The 22,154-nt window shown below is 53.3% G+C and overlaps 1 protein-coding gene across 2 annotated transcripts; it reads left to right on the top strand.

The window, feature by feature from the left end:
• Positions 1–1,059: 1,059 nt before the first annotated feature.
• SARM1 (sterile alpha and TIR motif containing 1) lies at positions 1,060–20,573 on the top strand. 2 transcript variants are annotated; one of them, XM_035027730.1, is made up of 9 exons: positions 1,060–1,799; positions 7,380–7,998; positions 9,973–10,185; positions 10,440–10,531; positions 10,621–10,856; positions 13,588–13,690; positions 13,767–13,956; positions 18,887–19,008; positions 19,094–20,573. In XM_035027730.1, the coding sequence occupies exons 1-9, from the start codon at positions 1,330–1,332 to the stop codon at positions 19,221–19,223; spliced, it is 2,175 nt and encodes a 724-aa protein (XP_034883621.1). In that variant the 5' UTR covers positions 1,060–1,329; the 3' UTR covers positions 19,224–20,573. The 2 variants fall into 2 exon arrangements, with proteins under 2 accessions (XP_034883621.1, XP_034883622.1); XM_035027731.1 differs by lacking the exons at positions 18,887–19,008; positions 19,094–20,573 and adding an exon at positions 15,889–16,564.
• Positions 20,574–22,154: the final 1,581 nt, after the last annotated feature.

Here is a 22,154-nt window from a genome sequence, read left to right as displayed (position 1 = left end):
GTTACACAAGCTAAAGCAGACGAAATGCCCAGTGCCTGGAGTAACGCCAGCTTCATTCTCCATAAATGGTTATTTATCTGTGATCTGTTTGATCAGGCACATCTCTGACTGTCTCACCCACCCACTGTGTATTTAGGGCAGTGAAGGGGGGGGTTGGAGGAATGCTGGTAAGCATCCTGGGGGAATTTTTTTATCATAAAAAAACAGATTTTCGTGTTTAGGTTCAACTCTTGGGTGCATTGATTTCCCCAAGCTGGGCTTCACAGCACAGCAAAATTGGGTGAATATTAACCATTTGGACTGGATTTGATTCCCTAGTCTCCCCATATTTCACTGCTCCTTGGTAGGCACTGCTCCGTCTCCACCTTCAGACTTCCTATGGGTAAAGAATAGCATCATTCCTCACACTTTTAGACTAAGTAGCATCCCTCTTTCCAGAAAATACCCTTGGCACAGAAGGCCTGATTTTGTGCCCACTGTCAGGGGTCCATTGGGCCTCCTGAAATCCTGCCACCACCTGGAAAAAAATGATTGTCAGAGTTTCCAACTGACTTTTTCAGTTCCATAATCAGAGAGGGGTGTGTGACTTTGGGCAGTCTCTTTTCTGTGAGCTTCAGTCAGTTTGGCTGTTAAATGGGAACACTAATCCCTACCCTTTAGGCCTGTCGCAAGGCTTCATTGAGAAACAGGCATAAAGGGTCTCGAGAGTTGTACCGAATCGGTACCATGATTGCTTGAACCACTGTTAGGGGAGGGGGCACGCTCCACGGCGTTGCCGTCACGTTGCAGTGTCACAGGGTTTGCGGGGAAACCGAGGCAGTCCTCCCGCTCTGCACCCTCTCCCCCTAGTCGCCACCCCCACCCCACCGCAGGGCGTGGGCGTGGCTGTGGCTGGGTTAAGCCTGGGGGTGAGGCTACTCAGGAGGCCGGGGAAGAGTCCCACGTGACCGAGAGGCGGGGTGTCAGCTCCCCGGCTGCGGCTTCTCAGGGGCGGGGCTGCTGCAGAGCATCTCCTAGCTGGAGCCGCGCTTTGTTCTTGCTGCCTCCTAGACCCGCCGGCGTCAGGGTCCATCCCTCGCTCCCCTCTCGCTCCTCCCGCCCACGCCCTGCATCTGGGCCCGCATCCCTTCACCCAAAAGCTCCGTCCCAGATCCTGCCCTCGCCCCTCCCCCAGATTTCTGGCCAGCGCCCTTGCCTGGTAGGTAGCCTTCTAACCATCCCTCCCTCCTGCACCTTCTTTTCCCTGGGTCCCTCTCCTGTCCCCCTTTCCCCAAGTGCCGGGTCGCTCCGCCCCTCCGGACCGGGGATGTCCCCCGCAGCCCCGCACCCATGGTCCTGACGCTGCTTCTCTACGCCTACAAGCTGTGCCGCTTCTTCACCATGTCGGGCCCACGGCCAGGCGGTGAGCGGCTAGCTGTGCCGGGGCCGGACGGGGGCGGCGGCGCGGGCCCATGGTGGACCGCGGGCGGCCGCGGGCCCCGCGAGGTGTCGCCCGGGGCGGGCTCCGAGGTGCAGGGTGCCCTGGAGCGCGCGCTGCCCGAGCTGCAGCAGGCGCTGTCGGCGCTGAAGCAGGCGGGGGGGGCGCGGGCCGTGGGCGCCGGCCTGGCCGAGGTCTTCCAGCTGGTGGAGGAGGCCTGGCTGCTTCCGGCCGTGGGCCGAGAGGTAGCCCAGGGTCTGTGCGACGCCATCCGCCTGGACGGCGGCCTCGACCTACTGCTGCGACTGCTGCAGGCGCAGGAGCTGGAGACGCGCGTGCAGGCCGCCCGCCTGCTGGAGCAGATCCTGGTGGCTGAGAACCGGTGAGGGTGCTCACGGGCTGAGGGGAGAGCGCGGGGTGCTGTGGGGCAGCAAGGGCGGTCCACGGCCCGGGTCTCTGGTGCGACTTTTCCCGCCTCACCTCACCGCATCCCTGTACTACATCCCTGCTGGGGATCAGCGTGTCTATTTTACAAATGAGGAAACTGAGGCTTGGGAAAGTTTCATGCCTTGCCGGGAGTCACAACACAGTGTGAACTGATGGTGCAGCCGGGATTCACTCCCAGGACTGCTGGGGTGAGGAATGAGACAGGGACAGGAAGAACGGAGTGGTAGGACAGGAATTTGTCCCTGGTTCCGAGGATGGAGCTGGGATCCTGCTGCCAATGCCCCCTAAACCCACAGACCTCCTCTCTACAGGCCCGTGCCCTTCTAGGCTTCCTTCTGTGCCACTGAGAAAAGAAGAAAACACAATGCTCGGGAAATGGGGTAGGAGGAGGGGCAATGATTATGGAAGTGAGTACTGATCTGAGGGTTACTTGCCCCCTTTATGCCACCCCCAATCCACCTCCTGCTTCCTTCTTCATTTTGGCCCTCGTAACAGGCCAGACATGATCTCATTCTGCAGCTGCTAATGGGGCACAGAAGGTTTTCTAGTGGGATGAATGGGTGAGAGAAGAGGACACAGGTGAGGAGCTAGGCAGAGGCCAGAGTATGTGTTCTCTGTCCCTTCCCCACAGAGGGCCAAGATACAGTAGGGGGGTCCAGTTGGGGTCTGGCTGCCCCTCTCTTGCCTGCCTCTTGGGATCTCCCCTGGAATATGAGGACCCTTGCACTCACTTCCTCTCCCCTCTGATGCCAGAGCAGACCAAACTGTCACTCAGTAGTCACATGCTGAATTCTCAGGCCCCTCAGATTTAGAAGGGTTTGGGAAGGGTCACTTTCAATTCATGCAGCTCTCACAAGTGTGATGGGCATGGGTTAAGGGTGCTTTCCTTACCATTTTCTTTCTTTTTTTTTTTTTTCTCTTACCATTTTAAAAAATTAAACAACCTTGTGGACAGTGGTAGTGATACAACTGTCAAAAATGCACGAATGAAGCAATTTAAGTTGGGGAGAGCAAGTTAGTGTCTGCTTACTCAGCAAGTCATTAATTTTCCGTTTAAGATCAATCATCAGTACATTTGGAGGGTTAGCAAATACAGTGGGTGCTCCCTGTGGTGGGCACAGGGTGGCCGTACCTGGTAGCCTGGTATGTGGGGCGTGGCAGCTATAATTAGAACCCTTGGCAGAAGCGGTGCAGCCAACATCCTAGGAACAGGAGGGCTGCAAGATGCAAACTGCACTGATATTTTTCAAGGTTGAAAATAACAACACCTGGTTCAGAATTACTGAGGGGGGAGTCACACTCCCCATCATCCCTGGTCTCAGAAAACCACGCGCTGGTGCTGACAGCACTTCAGGACCAAGGACAGAGCCCAGCAAGCCCCCCCCCCCGCCCATCAAAATTTTTTCCAAAGAAAGGCAGAATCTCTTCACCCTTTAGACTGCTCTGGGGGGAGGCTGGAAAGGAGGGAAGGGAGGTGATACACTGAGAACCTGTGTTTATGAAATCTCGCCCTTCTTTCATCAACCAAACTCCTCTTAAAGAGAGTTCCTCAATCAGTTCACCCACTCCTTTTCTCATTCCTGTCTTCCCAGCGTGCTATTACACCCACTGCCCAGGAGCCTAGATCACAGCGTCCCTCACCCCCAAATGCCAAGAGAAGTCCAACAGGGTAGGACCCTCTGAACTTGGTCCCATAACACCAGTGAGGGCCCCATGTGATTGCTAGCCTTTGAAATTTATAGCCCAGCCCCATCAGGAGACCATAATTAGGTTAAATGGTTTAACTCAGGTTAAATGGCTTTCCCAAAAATACACAGTGAATAAGTGGAGGAGACATATTTTAAAAAGAAAACAAAACAGGGACACCTGGGTGGCTCAGCTGTTAAGCATCTGCCTTCGGCTCGGGTCATGATCCCGGGGTCCTGGGATCGAGTCCCGCATCGGGCTCCCTGCTCCGCGGGAAGCCTGCTTCTCCCTCTCCCACTCCCCCTGCTTGTGTTCCCTCTCTTGCTGTGTCTCTGTCAAAAAAATAAATAAAATCTTTAAAAAATAAAATAAAACAGAAAGCTATGGCATATAAATTAAAAAAGGGCAAAGGTACAAAAAAGTCGCACACTTAAGAATTTTTCTTTCTACCCAGACCCCCTCCCTGGACGAAAATCAACAAAACAATTTTCTCGCACAGTATGTCCTTCCAGAGAAATTCTAGGCATACAAGGATTTACGCATATATGTATATTATATATACATGCTTGTATGTATATGTGTATGATTTCCTCCCTCCTTTGGAGCTAGGATTTGAACCCAGACCCATAGCCTCTCAGGCTGCAGAAGCTGGGAGCTGAGCATATAGTTCTCACAACAAGGACATAGTTCAAGTTCTGTGAAGGTGCCAAGTGCATAGGGAAAGGGGAGAGCTGGGGGTCAACAGACTCAAAATAAAGTCCTCTTGTTTTTTTTTAAGATTTTATTTATTTATTTGACAGTGAGAGAGAACAAGTGGGGGGAGTGGCAGGCAGAGGGAGAGGGAGAACAGGCTTCCCTCTGAGCAGGGAGCCTGATGTGGGGCTCGATCCCAGGACCCTGTGATCATGAATTGAGCTGAAGGCAGACGCAACTGACTGAGCCGCCCAGGCACCCCAAAAATAAAGTCCTCTTAAAAAAATTTAAAAACGGGGCGCTTGGATGGCTCAGTAGGTTAGGCGTCTGCCTTCGGCTCCAGTCATGATCCCAGGGTCCTGGGATCGAGCCCCAGGTCAGGTTCCCTGCTCAGCAGGGAGTCTGCTTCTCCCTCGTTCTCTCTCTCTCTCTCAAATAAATAAATAAAAAGTAAAAATAAAAAAATTTAAAAAACAAAACAAAGCAAAAAAAGAATAAAGTCCTCTCTGAATTGATATTCCTGAGCAAGGCCTTCCCTTCACTGGTCCTCAGGAAATGAGAGTGTTGGATTAGATTATTGCTTAAACACATTCTCAGAGTTTATGTAGTCAGATTGTTCTGGAAGCACAAAGTATAGATGAAGAATCTTGACCTTTGAAGACAGACAGATGCAGGTTCAGACCCTAGCTATGCCTCTCACCAGCTGTGTAACTCTGAGCATGTCATGTAAACTTTCTGAACTTTGGCTTTCTCATTGGTAAAAGGAACAAGTGAATGATTAGAACCCACCTATTCTTTTGGACTTAGGGGCAAACTCAGTGATCAACTCAGCCAAGTTGTGCCATGTTATGGGCTCAGCTGGGACCTGCAGTGGATACAAAGTCACAAGTGTCACTGTGATGCTCACTGGGCAGGGACTCCATGTCTAGCTGAGCCTCTAAGTCTTTGGGGGTAATGTCAGTTGTGGAGGACATCATTTGTGGAGGTCAGGAAGACACAAAACTTTCACCTCTGCCTAGAGTGTGGCAACTTTTCTGCCTGCTCTGCTGGCATCCAGGCTCCCTCCCTTCTACCTTTCCTCCCTAGAGCAGTCAGAATATTTCCTAAAACCCATGTAAGAGCAGGTCTCTCCCCTTCCTGAAGCCTTTCAGTGGCTCCCCATTTGCCACCAAGATAAAGTACAAATGCCTGGAGGGGGCTCAGAAGGCCCCCAGGACCCTTTCCCTTCTCTCCTCTTGAACCTTCCACCTAAGCCACTAGAAATGGCTTCACTTCAGCATGGCTGAGGTGGGGGCAAGTCCCCAAGAGCACCAGCTCTCAGATACCTCCAAGCCTTTGCATGCATCTGCACCTAGAATACCATCTCCACAATCTCCCCTTCTCCTCTTCGTGAATGTCCCACCATCTTTCCAAATTAATGCCCTAGGCACCCATCCAGTATATTTAATGTGTGTCTTTATAGCTGCATCCTGGTAAAACCTTTATTCTTGTTTTGTATGCATGTATTTTTAATTTACACAAATGATGCTGTGTTACATAGCACATTCCGGTTCATACTTTCACCCACTCCGTATTGTTTTTAAGAGCCTTCATGTGCTATGGTATCATCTGTTCAGTCCCTTGTAACTGCTCCATAGTCCTCCAGAGTGGGCACCTGCCCATGTTACCTCTCCGCTCTCCCAGGCTCGACACCCAGACGGCCGCCATCTTCCCTCACCACAAACAACCCTGCAGTGAACAGCCTTTTCCATATTCCTTTGTGGATCTGTGATGATTTCTTTGGGATTTAACTCAAAAGCTCCAATTTCTGGCTCATAGGGTGCATATCTCTTTAACTTCACCCACCCATCCCAGCCTGCTTTCCAAATTGACTGCCTCAGCACGCACCTCTAGCTTCAGGGTGTTCATGGCCCCACACCCCGCCAACCTTCTCTGTTACCCAGCTTCTGCTTTTTGCCTATCCAATAAGTGTAAAGTGACAGCTGATTTAATTTTCACTTCACTGATTACTAATGAATTAGAGCATCTCTTTATTTGCTTGTTAACATTTTGGATATTCTCTTTTGTAAGTTGCCATTTATATCCTTCGCCATTCCCTATTGAATTTGCTACCTTTTTCTTGTTGACTTGACTATTTATATATTCTATCTATGAATCCTTGTTGCTTTTATATTTTTCATTGTTGGTTTTAAACATTGCAAATATCTCTGGTCTTCTTTCTATTCCTCAAACATGCCAAGCTCATGAGCCCTCAGGGCTTTTGTCCTTGCTGTTCGTTCTGCCTGTAATGCTCTTCTCTCAGATACTTGCAGGCAGGAGTCTCTGGATATCGTACTCTAAAATGTCACCTCCTCCTCCGCCCAAACATTGCCCATTACATCACCTGCATTTGCTAGCATTGTGGCCTGTTCACTCATTGTTCACGTGCTTATTGTTTGTCTCCATATTAGCTGTGTATAAGTTCCAGGCACTCTTAAGTCACTGTTCAGCTTCAGTCCCTAGCACAGTGCTGGCACACAGTAGTTCCTCAATAAACATCTGTCAAGTGAATGAATAAATACACTCCAGTCACACTGTGTGGAGTGAAGAGAGGTTTGAGGACAAGGCTAAGAGGGTGTACTTCGAGTGATGCTTCAAATGATGATAAGAAGTTAACATTTAGTGAGTCTTCCCTATGTGCCAGGCACTGTGGAAAGCATTTTACATGGATCATCACCTTCCTTCTCATAATGACCCTTGGAGTTGGTATTCCTTTTATCTTATTTAGAGGTGAGGAACTGAGGTAGAAAGATAAAGGAAGGCACTCAAGGTCCCACAGCTTTCTAGGGAAAAAAAAACCAAAAAACAAAACAGCTCCCAGGGGATGTCTGCAGAGTTAGGGTTCTTAACCACGACACACACGACACACACTGCGGGGAAGGAGGCAGAGGTAAGGGAGGAAATGGGTGTGGCCAGGACGGAGCACCCTTGTAATTCCTTCCAGGGCGAGGTGGAAGCAGGAGGCAGGTAGGATAATGCTCTCCCTCATGTCCTATATGACACTAGTGAGGCCAGAGGGGTGTAAGTGACCAGGGCGTGGCCAGGCTCCCCGGGGGCACCGCCATTCCATCGTCCCTGTCCCACTTTCTTTCGGCAGGGACCGCGTGGCGCGCATCGGTTTGGGCGTGATCCTGAACTTGGCAAAAGAGCGGGAGCCGGTGGAGCTGGCGCGGAGCGTGGCCGGCATCTTGGAGCACATGTTCAAGCACTCGGAGGAGACGTGCCAGCGGCTGGTGGCGGCCGGTGGCCTGGACGCCGTGCTGTACTGGTGCCGCCGCACGGATCCGGCGCTGCTCCGCCACTGCGCGCTGGCGCTGGGCAACTGCGCGCTGCACGGGGGCCAGGCGGCGCAGCGGCGCATGGTGGAGAAGCGCGCCGCCGAGTGGCTCTTCCCGCTCGCCTTCTCCAAAGAGGACGAGCTGCTGCGGCTGCACGCCTGCCTCGCGGTGGCGGTGCTGGCAACCAACAAGGAGGTGGAGCGCCAGGTGGAGCGCTCCGGCACGCTGGCGCTCGTGGAGCCGCTCGTGGCCTCGCTGGACCCCGGCCGCTTCGCCCGCTGCCTGGTGGATGCCAGTGACACAAGCCAGGGCCGCGGGCCCGACGACCTGCAGCGCCTCGTGCCGCTACTCGACTCGTCGCGCTTGGAGGCGCAGTGCATCGGGGCTTTCTATCTGTGTGCGGAGGCTGCCATCAAGAGCCTGCAGGGCAAGACCAAGGTGGGTGTGGGGTGAGGGAGGGGGCAGGGGCTAGAGAGCGTCTGGGAAGGCTTCCCAGAGGAAGTGACATTCACCTGGGACTTGAAGTACACATAAGAGTTAAGTGAAGCAAGGAGAAGGATGAGAGAGCAGTCATTGGCCTTGAAGGCAAGACCAAGGGTTTTAAGCAGGCAGCATGTGCTTTACAAAGATTACCCTGGCTGCAGTGTGGAGATGGAATTGGCAAGGGTGAGGATGGAGGCAAGGGGACCAGATAGGAGGCCATGACAGGGACAGTTGGGAAGGGGGGCTGGAGCATGGCAGCAGGAGCAGCGAAAAGCAGACAGATCCCAGAGGTGCTGAAGAGATAGAATTAGGAATTGGTGGCTAGTTGGGTGAAGGAGAGGGAAGAGTTGAGGGTGACTCCTGGCTTTGGACACAGGCAACCCCATGGGTGCTGGCACCTGGTACTGAAATAAGGTTAACTGATGAGAGGTTGCAGTGGGGGAGGGGAAGAAAGTGAGTTCACTGGGACAGGTTGAGCTTGGGGTGCATGAACAGTGACCAGTTGGGGCACCCCAGTGGGCCATTTCATCATGTGGGTCTGGAGTGCAGGAAGGAGATGAAGTGCAGAGACAGAGGCTTGGGGGGCAGGATGTCAATGTGTTGACCAGATAACTCCCACCTGCATCCCAAGAGGTCCTCATGCCCAGGGCCTGATCTGAAGCTTTTGCCCTCAGCTTTAACTTGCTGTGTGACCTTGGCTAGCTGGCTTCCCCTTACTGGGCCTCTATATGCTTCCCTTTTAGCCTCTGGAAAATTGAAGAAGCAGGCCACAGCAGCAGTTCTTACCCTGCACGTGGACCTAGTAATAGTTAAATAATCAAAAGTTTGTGGGTTTTGTTTTTTAAATATTACAGAATCAAGATTATCCCTATAACACCCCTCTCCCTCCTTTGCATTCTTCTGGGGGTCTGGGAGTTGGCGGACAGCTGGGACACAGGGAGTGGTGGGCACCAAATGGACCACCCTGGCTGTACCACAGCTGTCAGCTGGGCTGCTCCGAGGAGAGTGTCTCACAGATGATTGTCACCTATTGTATGTGTCCCCACAGATTAAAAAGAGACTGTTGGGTTAGAGGGTCTCTAAGGCCTCTTCCAAGGTCTAATGTCCTAAGAGCTTCTGATTTTCCCCTCAGTGCCCCAGAGTTGGGCCATGGGGGGACTGGCTTTATAAATCAGGTCATTCTGCTTTGGGAGAAAGGACTTGAAAGGAAGTGGGGAGTGAGGACAGTGTCTGGGCAGTAGCCATGACCACCAGCTGTGCCATCCCTTTTCCAACAAGACCAAGTGAATGCAGTTCAGGAAAGAGATAGTCAGCCCCTACTCTGTACCCTGCAGTGTGCCAGGTACAGGACTCCAAAGGTGACTAAAACATGACCTCAGCTTATCGTTTAGTGGACGCTGCATTATCAACAAACAACAGTGGCATTTAGAGTACAAGGCCTAATTGGAGGGAGGGGCCAAGCTGTGGGTAAATCAAAGCAGGCTGCATGGAGGGAGTGCTAATCAATTTGGATTCCACTGGATGACCCAGGATTCCCACAAGCAGGTTGGAAGAACTAAAGGTCTGGGAACACCCACCATGACTGAGCCCAGAGGTAGGAGAGTCATAGTGGGTGGGTGTCAGCCAAGTGTGGGTTGGAGAAAGGGGAAGTGAGCTGAGAATGGTGGGCAGGGGCTGCACTGTGCCAGGGTGAGAGCTCAGACTTCATCCCAGGGAGATGGAAGCTGCTAGGGGGAAGACATGAGGGCAAGAGTTGAGAGTTTCAGGAGGGGGAATTCACAGAACTAGGTGATATATTGGATGAAGGCAGGGCAAGGGCAGACGATGGGAGTTTCAGCGGTGAGAAGAGGCAAGGGGAGGGACTGGGCACGTTTGGGGATGGCTGGTGAACTGGGGGACCCAAGACACCCTCTCCCCACCCCTCCCTAGGTATTCAGCGACATCGGAGCCATCCAGAGCCTGAAACGCTTGGTTTCCTACTCCACCAATGGCACCACGTCGGCGCTGGCCAAGCGCGCGCTGCGCCTTCTGGGCGAGGAGGTGCCGCGGCCCATCCTGCCCTGCGTGGCCAGCTGGAAGGAGGCGGAGGTCCAGACGTGGCTACAGCAGATCGGCTTCTCGCATTACTGCGAGAGCTTCCGGGTAGAGCAGCGCATGCCCAAGGCGCGCGGCCGCTAGGGGCGCCCTGAACAAGGCAACAGCGCCCCCTCGCGGCCAGCACGCCCGCGGCGCCAGGGGTGATTTCGGGTGTGGGAGCCTCTGCTCAACCACTTCTGGGGCCACTCGGCTCTAATCTGGGTCCCATCGCCATCTCCAGTTCCCTGTCCTTGCATCTTATGCTTGGGGTCCAACGGCTGAGGAGGAAAGCCCTTCCTTACATCTGACCCCTCCCCCAGGAGCAGCAGGTAGATGGCGACCTGCTTCTGCGGCTCACGGAGGAGGAGCTCCAGACCGACCTGGGCATGAAATCCGGCATCACCCGCAAAAGGTACGGAGCCCCCTTCCCGCCGGTCCTCGCCCTCTGCCACTAGCCAGTCCCACTCAGGACCTCAGCGTCCTCTTCTCCCCGGGCTGCAGATTCTTTAGGGAGCTCACGGAGCTCAAGACCTTCGCCAACTACGCTACGTGCGACCGCAGCAACCTGGCTGACTGGCTGGGCAGCCTGGACCCGCGCTTCCGCCAGTATACATACGGCCTGGTCAGCTGCGGCCTGGACCGCTCCCTGCTGCACCGCGTGTCCGAGCAGCAGCTCCTGGAGGACTGCGGCATCCGCCTGGGCGTGCATCGCGTGCGCATCCTCACGGCCGCCAGAGGTCAGCCCGCCCACCTGGGACCCCACCCCTGTCCTAGCCCCCAGCCCTGGGGGGGCGAGGGGAGACACGTGGTGGGGCCTCCGAGCCTCACTGAGGGTGGATTGAGCACAGATGCTGTGCCAGACTGGATTCTGAGGATGCAAAGAAGTTCCCCGTCTGAGCTGAGCAGGAGGGTGGAAGTAAGGCAGGTAGGTGATCACAGCAGGAGGCATGCCCAGGATTCCAGTGGGAGCTGAGAGGAAGCGCTGCCTACCCTGTCCACCCAGGTCTAGGCATTTATAGGACGCCTGACCAGGTCCTGAAGGATGTACTGGGGAGGAGGGTGCAGCAGGAAGAACAGCCCAGGCAGAGGGAGCAGTATATGCAGATGTCGAGGTTAGACAGCAAGGAGGGTGCTTGCTGGGGATAGGGGATGGGGTGGGCAGACAGGGGGCTTATGCGCTTAGCCAACAGCTTACAAAGTGTGGGTCTGGAGGTGCTATAGGGCTGTCACTACGGCAGAATGGATTCTAGGGCTCTAGCAACCCTTTTTACTTACTTTTTAATTTAACTTTAATTTTAATTTGCTAATTGACTATTTTGCTAATATTGTCAATTACTATATGTATTAAGTTTTAAACGTATTATCTCATTAATATCTATATCCATTCTATTCAGTGGGTGTTATTTTTTTTTAAGATTTTATTTATTTATTTGAGAGAGAGGGAGAGAGAGCATGAGCTGGGGTGGAGAGGCAGAGGATAAGCAGACTCACGGCTGAGCAGGGAGTCTGTGGTGGGGCTCAATCCCAGGACCCTGGGATCATTATTGAGCGGGAGGCAGACACTCAACCAACTGAGCCATCCAGGTGCCCCTGGGTGTTAGTTTTTTTAATCAACTTTTATTTTATTTTATTTTATTTTTTTTGAAAGAGAAAGAGCACGAGCAAGCGAGGGGGGAGGGCCAGAGGGAGAGAGAGAATCGTCACGCAGACTCCCCACAGAGCATGGAGCCTGACTAGGGGCTCAATCTCACGACCCTGAGATCATGACCTCAGCCAAAATCAAGAGTCAGACACTTAACCCACTGAGCCACCCGGGCACCTTTCTATAATCTACTTTTTAAAAATTTTTAAGTAGTAAAAGAGGTATAACTTAAAAGTGTCCGATTTGAAGAGTTTTGAAAAATGCATACATGTTTAACTACCATCATAATCCAAGATGAAGAACATTTCCATCAAGAGTGTTCATTTTAAAGATGATGAAACTAAGTTTTAAAGAATTTAAATACACTTCCCAAGGTTATTCCTTGGGAAATCCCAAATACATATCCCAAAGCCATTAAATAACAACTAGGATTTGAACCTCTGTCTTTCTGCTTCATAAACAGACAAGGGCTGTCTGTGAGTGTTAAATCTGAATATTATATGAAGATGGATTCTTTTCTTTTTTTTAAGATTTTATTTGACAGAGAGAGACACAGTGAGAGAGGGAACACAAGCAGGGGGAGTGGGAGAGGGAGAAGCAGGCTTCCCACTGAGCAGGGAGCCCGATGCGGGGCTCGATCCCAGGACCCTGGGATCATGACCTGAGCTGAAGGCAGACGCTTAACGACTGAGCCACCCAGGTGCTCCAGAAGATGGATTCTTTTCATTCAACAAGTTCAACCAAAGCAGATCAGCTTTCATTATTTTCACATTGCAGCTCCCAATAAAACCCCAAGATTTCATTTCTTAAAAACAGGGAGGGGCACCTGCATGGCTCAGGTTTGCATTCAGATTTCTCCTGCTCTGAATCCTTTCTGGAGTTCCAAATGGCACGGTTTCCTTCTGTGTTGCAGGCTGAGTCCTCTGGTATGGCTTTGGAGCCAAGCTTCTGGGGGTGGTTCCTCTCAGAACCCAGCCTAGGGTTAGGGTTAGGGCCCAGGAGCATGGACGGTCCGATCTATGGGCATTGTGGCGACCTTCCCGGAGGGCTGAGTTGAGGGCGTGGGTTAGGGTTAGGGATCCAGGGGGGATCATGACCTGGGCAAAGGCAGACGCCTAACCGACTGAGCCACCCAGGCGCCCCGCCATGCATATTTTTTAAGTGGAGGCAGTGACCCACTGAGACTTGGATTTTAGAAAGACCCCTCCAGTTGCTGTGCAAACAGGGTGGACTAGGCAAGTGTGGATTTGGGGAAACCGCTGAGAAGGCTGAGTTGGGGACCTGCACATAGGGAGGGCCCTGGGGCTGGAGTCCAGGATGTTTAATCGGAAGAATCCAGAGCACGGAGTCAGGTGTTACGAACAGGTGTTCTGTTCACTGGCGTATCTCAAGCACAAAGGGTAGTGCCTGACACAGTAAGTACTTAGTAAATATGTGTGGAATGAATGAATGAGAGGTAGGGGTTCAGGCTAATACACAGGTTCTGGCTGTGGTAGGAACTAGGAAGGGAGGGGCCCGGGGAGGATTTGGGATGTGTTGGGTTTACAGTGTCTGTGGGCAGCTGCCCGTGCAGGTCTGGGGCTCCGGAGAGAGGGCGGGGCTGGAGGTGCAGATCCGGGTCCCTAAAACACAGTGCCTGCCTCTTGAGAGGGACTCGCCAATAGGAAGCAGCCTTCCTTCCTGTAGGCCCAGCTCTCTATCTCAGTGACCCTCTTTTGGACAGGCCACCCTGCCTGGGCCAGGCTGGGTGGGCAGGGGATGACGTACCCTATGGTGAGTGAGGGGGAGGGGCTACCCTTACCAAGCTGTCCCCTTGTCTGCCTCAGAAATGCTACACTCCCCCCTGCCCTGCACTGGCGGCAAGCCCAGTGGGGACATCCCAGATGTCTTCATCAGCTACCGCCGGAACTCAGGCTCCCAGCTTGCCAGGTGAGAAGGGGTGGGCAGGCGGGTGGCCCGGGGCCTCAGGGCCGGGCCAGGGCAGTGACACGGGACCTCTTCTCAGCCTCCTGAAGGTGCATCTGCAGCTGCACGGCTTCAGTGTCTTCATTGATGTGGAGAAGCTGGAAGCGGGCAAGTTCGAGGACAAGCTCATCCAGAGTGTCATGGGTGCCCATAATTTTGTGCTAGTGCTGTCGGCCGGGGCCCTGGACAAGTGCATGCAGGACCATGAGTGCAAGGACTGGGTGCACAAGGTAGGTGCTGCCCTCTGTGGTCCCAGCACTGGCCTGTGGCCAGGAGTCAAGGTCCTCCTCCCCTTCCTTCTCATCCGCACTCCCCAGCAACCTCCGTGACCCAGCTTTGAGGCAAGAGCCACAGCTAGGACTGTGACTGGCCTTTAGCAAGTCGTTTAGGCTCTCTGGGCCTCAGTGTTCTCATTCAGAAAATGGGGATAACTTGTCTGTCTTATTCACCTGTGGGATGGTCGTGAGAGTCAGAAAAAGAGGAAAACGCTTTGACAAATAACCTCAGTGCGGGAAGAGGGGCAAGATAGCCTAGCGACAGGTGCAGTGAGATCATGAAAGGCACAATGCTGTGAGTCTGAATCCCAGCTCTGGCCTTGGGCAAGTTACATAACCGCAGTGAGCTTCATGTTTGCTACTGTAAAGTGGGAGAAGTATCATCCCTAACTCCCTAGGATATTGTTATAAGAATTAAAAGAGCTAAAACCTGTCAAGTCCTTAGCAGAAGGCCTCGTTCTGTAGTAATTGCTCTATAATGGTAGCATTTATTCTTGTAATCAGTGTGAGTGTTTACCACTGTTTAATTAATGCCATTGTATCTTAAGTGTCTGGCACACAGTAGAAACTTATTGAATACTTGCAGAATGGATGGATGGATGAAATGGGTCCATATCACATCTGCAGGTTATTAATTATTAATCAGTGAGGGATACAGCAGTCATCTGAGATGGAACCCTGTCCTGGAGCAGCTAAGGAAATAAGAGTATGCCCAGACGTGGCTAGTTCATATATGGTTTGGTGTCGCTGCTAAGTTACGTAGGTGAACCTCTTACTTGCCATAAGAGCATGGAGAAGGGAGAGAATATTAAGGGCTGGAATAACCAGGGAAGGCTTCGTGGAGGAAGCAGAACTTGAGAAGAGTCTTAAGAATTTAGGTAAGTGGAAGAAAAGGCATCCCAGGCAGGGCGACTGCACGAGCAGAGGACAGAAGTGGGGATGAGGAAGGTGCATCACTGGTAATTGCTTACAGATGAAGAAGCTGAGGCTCAGAGAAGAATACTTTTTCCCCTGGCTGGTGTAGAAATCCGAAAAGCTGGGCTCTGAACTCCATCAATCTGACTCCAAAGCCCATGCTCTTTCCCAGCACCTGACTGCCCTCCATGGCGCAGATCTGAGGGGGTGGGAGGGGAGGTGGTGGGGTAGGGCAGGATTCAGCTGATACCAGAAATGATTGTCTGCATCTCTTCCCAATTCCCTGTCCAGGGACGTCATGTTGGTAGCTTGAGGTCAGCCCTGGTGGGAATATTTACACAAAGGAAATTGGTAAACACTATAAATCAGGGTTTTATTTGGTTGGTTGGTTGGGGTTTTTTGCCCCCAGAGATTTACCAGCAAACCACTGGGGCGCCTGGGTGGCACAGTCGGGTAAGCATCTGACTCTTGACTTTGGCTCAGGTCATGATCTCAGAGTCGTGAGATCTAGCCTCTTGCGTCGGGCTCCGCACTGGGCCTGGAGCCTGTTTAAGATTCTTTCCCCTCCTCTCCCTCTGCCCCTCCCCACTGGCTCTCTCCCTCTTTAAAAAAAACAAACAAACGAAAAACTACAGAACCAGTTTGCAGGGTACCTAAAGGCTGGGAGAAGATTTGTGTTTAAAGCACTGGGAAAAAGGATCCCACAAGGGCAGTGAGGCCAGGCCAGCAGTTGTAGGGAGAAGGCTCTGACACCAGAGTGCATCCAGACCCACCGTAGGGAAGAGGGTCAGGCCCTGGAAGCCATGTTTTAGGAGCTGAGTACTGGGCTCGGTTGGATGTTGGGCCAAAGAGACACCTGCAGGATCATGGTTGATGGCCCAGAGCAGGTGGCGGGTGGCCTTCTGGGATAAAGAGAGGAGTAGCTGAGCTCCATGCAAGATCAGACCTTGCTGTGTTCACTCTATATCCCAGATGCCTACAAGCATGCGTGGTACGAAGCAGGCTCTTGACAAGTTTATGGAATACTTGAACCAGTGACCAAACAGAGGAAGCTGAGATAACTGGGAAGGCCATACATGTCCACCAGGTTCACCAGGCCAGAACACTCGATTCGAATCCAAGTTTTCATTCTTAACCTGCTGGATGACCTTGAACAAGCCATTCTTCCTCTCTTGGCCAGATACTGAGTCTGTGCAATGAGCAGTGTGCGGTCTTTGGGTCTGTGTAATTCTGGATAAAACAAATGTCTAAAGGCTCTCAAATAAATTTGTGCAGGGTCAGAATTCATATAAGTTCTCAGCAGAGAGGCAGAGGGCTTGGCTAAAAGAGCCCTGGGCTTGGAATCTAAAAGCTTGATTCAGAAGCCTGGCCCCTCTTGGGCTGAGCATTTGTGTGACTTGGGGGCAAGTCCCTTCCCCTCTCTGGGCTTCCTTCTTCTCATTCATAACATGAGAGGTTCCCCAAAAGCAATCAGTGCTGGAGTTATGTGGATTCTTTCCCCAGGAAGGCTCTGCTCCCCACGCGTGCTTGACGCCCATCCAGAGGGAGGAGGGGTGGCGAGAGCCTCTGCCTTGGACCAGTCCCAAAGGCTCCACCAGCCTTCCTTGGTTGTTGTTAGTGCTTCATTGCCTCTGGTTTTAAAACTCCTTTCCCCGAAGCCACATTTGCTGGGTAATCAATATAGAAAACCACAAGTGAACTGCACTCAAGAAATCCCAATCCCTGAGGTTCCCCCCTTGAAAGGGAAAAAACATTCAATAAGCACTTACCAGAGCATCCATTAATAGTAAGTAATATCCTCAGAACCACCTTGTGAGGGAGGTTTATTATCTTTCTTTACAGAGGAGGAAATCATAACCCCTGTGATTGATTAAGCACACACTACATGCTGAGCGCTGCTTTAACCACTTGCCACGGGACATGGCAGGTATCCCCCCAACAGAAGAGAAAACAGAGGCTTTGAGGGCCTGTTGGTTGCCTGAGACCACAAAGCCTGTGTCAGAGATTCGATGTGAACCCCAATCTCATGATTCCAGAGTGTAGCCCCTAACAGCTATGCTACGTTGTCTCTCCCATTCATTCATTCATTCATTCATTCCAACCATCCAGCCATCCAATTAAGTATTTGGCAAAGGCTGAGTATGGGCAAGGCTTTGTGAAAGATGCTGAGATACAAGGTGGATAAAAACCAGACATGATCCCTGTCTTTATGTCTGGTGGGGAAGACAGATATTAAGTAAATTACTCATTAAGTTTGCAACTGTAGCATGTGCTAAAGAGCCTGTGAGAGCCTACAATAGGGAGATCGTGCCTAGTCAGAGAAGGGAGTGGAGACTTCCATGGGAAAGTATGGATTGAGCTCAGATCAGAAAAATGAGTAGGGATTAGTTAGGTGAAGGGGCAGGGAAAAGCATGTGCAAAGGCCCTGTGCAGGGAGGGAGGATAGCAAATCTAAGCGGCTGCAGGGTCTGTGTGGCTGGGAGAACGGTGCGGGGTGGAGTCTGGGAAGGGAGCTGTGGCCAACCACACAGAGCCTTCAGACCACAGTAAGGAGTCTGAATTTTATTCTAAGAGCCATGTAAAGTCTTGAAGATTTTTAAGTAGGGGGTGACATGATCAGATTTGCATTTTGCAAAGAGCAGCTAGGTGAAGGGGCAATGTAGAGGACAAGTTAGAGGGGGCAAGAATGAATGGGGAGAGACTTGGGGGGGACAAAGATGGGGGGTTGGAGCAGCGCGGTGGTGGGGTGGAGGAAGAGACAAAGTGGGTGGATCTGAGAAATAAGGAGTACAACTGGCAGAGATGGTGATGGATCAGTTTGGATGCAAAGGATGATGTTTTTCTCCTGATACCAAGCTGTGTGGGTTTTTGCTGACACCAACAACCAGTTCTCCAATTTGCCAACACCAACTGGGTGTCCCACAGTTCAATTCAGTTCTTTTTTTTTTTTTTAGATTTACTTATTTGAGAGAGAGCGGGAGACCACATTGCGTGCCTGGGAGTGTGAGGGCGGGGCAGAGGGAGAAGCAGACTCCTCCCCGCTGAGGGCACACCCAACACAGGGCTTGATCTCAAGACCCTGAGATAGGACCTGAGCTGAAACCAAGAGTCTGACACTTAACCGACAGAGCCACCCAGATGCCCCCAGTTCAGTTCTGATACTGACTTACCCAGAGCAAGTGTCAGACTCCAGAGGGTTAAAGGCTCAGTCCCACGTGTCCGTGCTCACTTCAGATGCCTGAGAGTCCTGGGTTCCCAGGCTACCTGCACTTCTGTCTGACTTGACTAGCAATTCAGGGGTTCCCATGACACACACATCCCTCCCCCCGCCAGTTCAGTAATTGGCTAGAATGACCTGCAGTACTGAGAAAGCACTTAACTATTCCTGGTTCCCTGTAGGAACACTGGCTCACTCAGGCACATTGGAATGTAAGCCATGCATAGGGCAAAGGTTTGGGGCGTGGGGCTCAGGCAGGGAGGCACAGAACTCCCATGCCCTCTGCAGGCCACCCTCCCAACACCTAGATGTGTTCACCAACCCACCCCATCCTTGGGGGACTTGGTGGTTTCATTATGGAGGCATGATGGAGTCATTGGCCACTGGTGAGTGAACTCAATCTCCAGCCCCTCTCCCCTCCTGGGAGGTGTGCGTCTGTGAATGTATGTGGGATACTTAAAATTTCCAACTTTTTCATCATAGCTTGGTCTTCCTGGCAAGCAGCCCCCATCCAGAAGCTACCTAGGCACCCCCATCCCCAACCTCCACCCATCCGGGGATTCCCGGTGTTTTGGGGAGCTCTACGCCAAGGACCTGGGGCAAAACCAAATATTTGATTTTTATTAAAAAAAAACGGGGTGAGGGAGAAGTCAAAGTGGACTTCAGCATCAGCACCCCTCCCGGCATCTACCTGGCCCCAGGGTCCCTAGATGGGGACCCAGGCCTCTTCCTCTCCCCTCATTCTTTCTGCAGGAGATTGTGACTGCTTTGAGCTGCGGCAAGAACATTGTGCCGGTCATCGATGGCTTCGAGTGGCCAGAGCCCCAGGACCTGCCTGAGGACATGCAGGCTGTGCTCTCCTTCAATGGCATCAAGTGAGGAGAGGGGGGCGGGTGCACAGCCCCCAGCCAGCAGCTCCGCCCATGCAGCCCCCGGACCCACCAGTCCCTGTGCCCACAGGTGGTCCCACGAGTACCAGGAGGCCACGATTGAGAAGATCATCCGCTTCCTGCAGGGCCGCTCCTCTCGGGACTCATCTGCAGGCTCTGACACCAGTTTGGAGGGGGCCACACCCATGGGCCCAACTTAACCAGTCCTTAGTTCCCAAGCCCTGCTGCGACCCCCATTTCCATCGTCCGTCCCGAAGGAGCAGCTCCTCAAACTGGCCTCTCTCGGCTGCAACCGCCCGGGGCCCTTCTCTGGAAATGGCTGTCGCTCTGCCCCCTCCCTCACAGTCCACCTCAACCCAGCCTCCTTGGTGTCTAGAAATGGAAGGGAAGCCAGGCACTGGGGGTGCTCAGGGCCAGACCCACCCCCTCCCCCCGGCCCTGCCACCAGGCTCTCTATCTCAGGTGTGGGAGAGACTCTGGAGATTGAGGGTTTGCCACACACGACATCCCCTCCTGCCCAGAACGCGGCCAGGCAGCCTCCCTCTGACAGGAGTTTGGGCAATGCCCACCCCTCAGGGCTAAGCAAGGGCCTGGGCCCAGGAGCCAGCCGGAGATGGGGGTCCGGTGATGACTCTCCACCTAGATCGTGCCTGGCTTCTGGCCTCACCGCTTCCTGCCACCCTGTGGCCTTGACCTGTAACCACTGTGTCCTTAGCTGGCCTGGTCCCCAGTCCCCTCCCAGCCTTCCTGAGGTGCAGTCCTCTTGGCCACACCCGGGGTCAGGGTCACCCTCACTCCAGCCGGCCTGCAGTTGCTCTCCTCTGTGCAAGGGAGCCACCTGCTGGGGCCCGGGCCTGCTCAACAGGCAGCTCACCACCCTCCACATGCCTTGTTGCTGTGCCTCAGTTCCCGCCGGCCTGGCTCAGCTGGCTTCCCCAGCCCCTCCCCACCCACTTACTCAGGGGGCAGCCAGGGGAGGCAGCCTCCTGTGTCAGCAGCAGTCAGCTGGACAGAGCCTGCAGCAACACGGGAAGAGGCAGGATCCTGAAGAAGGGTGATGGGTGCGTTGGAATCACAGGGGAATTTTTCTAAAACTGCATTCAGGAGACCTGGGCAGGGCCTGGGTTTCTGCATTTCTCACAAATTCCCAGGTGAGTGCATGCGATGGTCAAGGAATGGTACTTTAACTAGTGAGGCTCTAAAACACAAATCCCTCCCAAATCTTTGCCATGCCCCCCGCCCCCCACACCACTCCAGGTTTCCTGCAATCACCTGAGCAACCCCACCCCGTATAATCTCCCTTGTATGGAGAAGGAACTGAATGACATGCCATTTCCCAAATCAGCATGGCCGCCCCGGGATCCAGACCTGGCCTCCTGGTGCTCAGTCCACTGCCTGTCCAGAGAAATCATCCTGGAGGCTATGCCCTGGGCAGGGCTGTTGCTCTACCTGGCTGGCTTCTCTGCCCCAGGGCTCTGGCAGTGGGGGGCAGGTTTTCACCAAAAAAGGCTGGCCTAAGAGCTGTACAAAAATAAATGAGCAGGAATGTCCCTCTGCTCCTTTCTCCACTCGGGTAAGAGCAGGGAAGTATCCTCCCTCCCGTAAACCCAGGTTTCGGCTAATGGGGTCACCTGAGACCGTGCCCTGCTTTTTCCCTCCTGGGGACACTGGCCTGGCACCTCAGGCTGGCTCAGCTTCCAGAGTCACCTCCCGCAGGTGCTGGCTAGGTCACTCATAGCTCTTGAGCCCGTGAGGGAGTCAGGGCATCGACAGTAACACTACAGTGGGATGAGTACCCTCCAGGGAAAGCTGTCTTTTGGTCCCCGCTCAGTCCCCCTCCTTCCTGAGGTGCCCAGAGGGCAGTATTCAGGGAGGCTGCCAGGCCGTTTCTTCTGTTCCTACACCCTCTACTGCTGCCCCTTCTTGTCTCTGGGGAATCGGAGCCCAGCCTCCAACCCTGAGGGGATGATTCCCCGACCCACCACCCCCAGCCAGGCTTGGCCCCACAGGGCTGGTCCTGAACCAGGGCTGAGAAACAGCCTTTCCCCAAGAGCCTGGTCTTACGCGGGCCTGCAGGGTCAGGGGTTTCTGCCTGGCTGGGCTGTAGTTGCTGCCCCCAGGTGGGGGCTCAGTCAGCTAGGTCCCTACCCACCTCACCCCAGCCGTCCCCAGGGACTAAGGACTGCTCAGGGACACCCAGAGCTCAGGAACTCCAGCTCCCAACTCCTTCATTCTCCCCTGCCCAGGAAGAGAGGCATCTCATTCTAGAATGTATGAGGTGGGAAGGGTCTCAAAATGTCATCTAATCCAGTGTTTCCTAACTTGTCCACCTGTGATCAGACAGTTTGGGGCACTGCTGACATAGCCCTTCATAGGAGGGCTTGCTCAAGGTCACAAGCGAGCCAGAGGCAGTGCCCAGAGTAGAGCCCAGGCCTTTTCCCCGACCCTCCTCACTGCCTCATGCTGGGACAGTTGGTGGAAGAACTGTATTCCTCTCCTTGCTTTGGCCTCCCCATGATAGAGACAGTGAGCTGGGAATGTGGCAACAGGCCCAGGCTGCAGAGGCCACAGTTGACCCCGCTCTGCCCTGCACCGTCCCCATCGCACCTGTGTGATCTCCGGGGCAGGGGAGAGAGAAGGAGGGTGGCAGGGAGCCAAGCCCTGTGGCCAATTCACGTCTGCAGGCAAGTGCCACCTGATTTGAGTCTGTGTGGGGGCTTGCAGCCCTCATCAAAGCTGGTGCCTTAATACTGAATCCAGTTCCGCCTTTCAGCTTCTGGGCCAGGCTTTCCTGACAGCCTGGAAAAGGGACCCTCGTTCTCCGAGAAGCCGGTCCCCTGGATCATCTTGGGGAGTCACGCCCCTCTCCGGTTCCTGTTGAGCTACAGATGCAGGAGGATGGTCTCAGCACATGGCCCTGCTGAAATGCGTGGCAACGGGAGCGCTGGAGGGCTGAGTAGTAACAAAAACTGATCATACTTGGGCTGGTGGAGCCGGGTTGACCCGTAAGGTGCCTTCAGGGAATGGATCGCTGACAGACCCTCACAGGCTCTGCCCCCAATCTCTCCACTGGCCTAATGCAACCCTCCAGCCCCGTCAAGCAGCTCAGGAGAAGGGGGTGAGCAGTCAGA

The sequence above is a fragment of the Mirounga leonina genome, unplaced genomic scaffold (genome assembly GCF_011800145.1).
Source record: "Mirounga leonina isolate KUSES-001 unplaced genomic scaffold, KU_Mleo_1.0 Mir_200, whole genome shotgun sequence".
Taxonomy (NCBI): domain Eukaryota; kingdom Metazoa; phylum Chordata; class Mammalia; order Carnivora; family Phocidae; genus Mirounga; species Mirounga leonina.
Note: the sequence above shows the minus strand (reverse complement) of the source record. Positions and strands in the feature narration are given on the sequence as shown.

Excerpts from the sequence above, each read along its gene's own strand:
- SARM1 (XM_035027730.1), top strand. The coding sequence starts at position 1,330 with ATGGTCCTGACGCTGCTTCTCTACGCCTACAAGCTGTGCCGCTTCTTC. Across the intron at positions 13,691-13,766 it reads TCAGGCTCCCAGCTTGCCAG|CCTCCTGAAGGTGCATCTGC; the intron begins GTGAGAAGGGGT and ends ACCTCTTCTCAG. Across the intron at positions 13,957-18,886 it reads GCAAGGACTGGGTGCACAAG|GAGATTGTGACTGCTTTGAG; the intron begins GTAGGTGCTGCC and ends TTCTTTCTGCAG.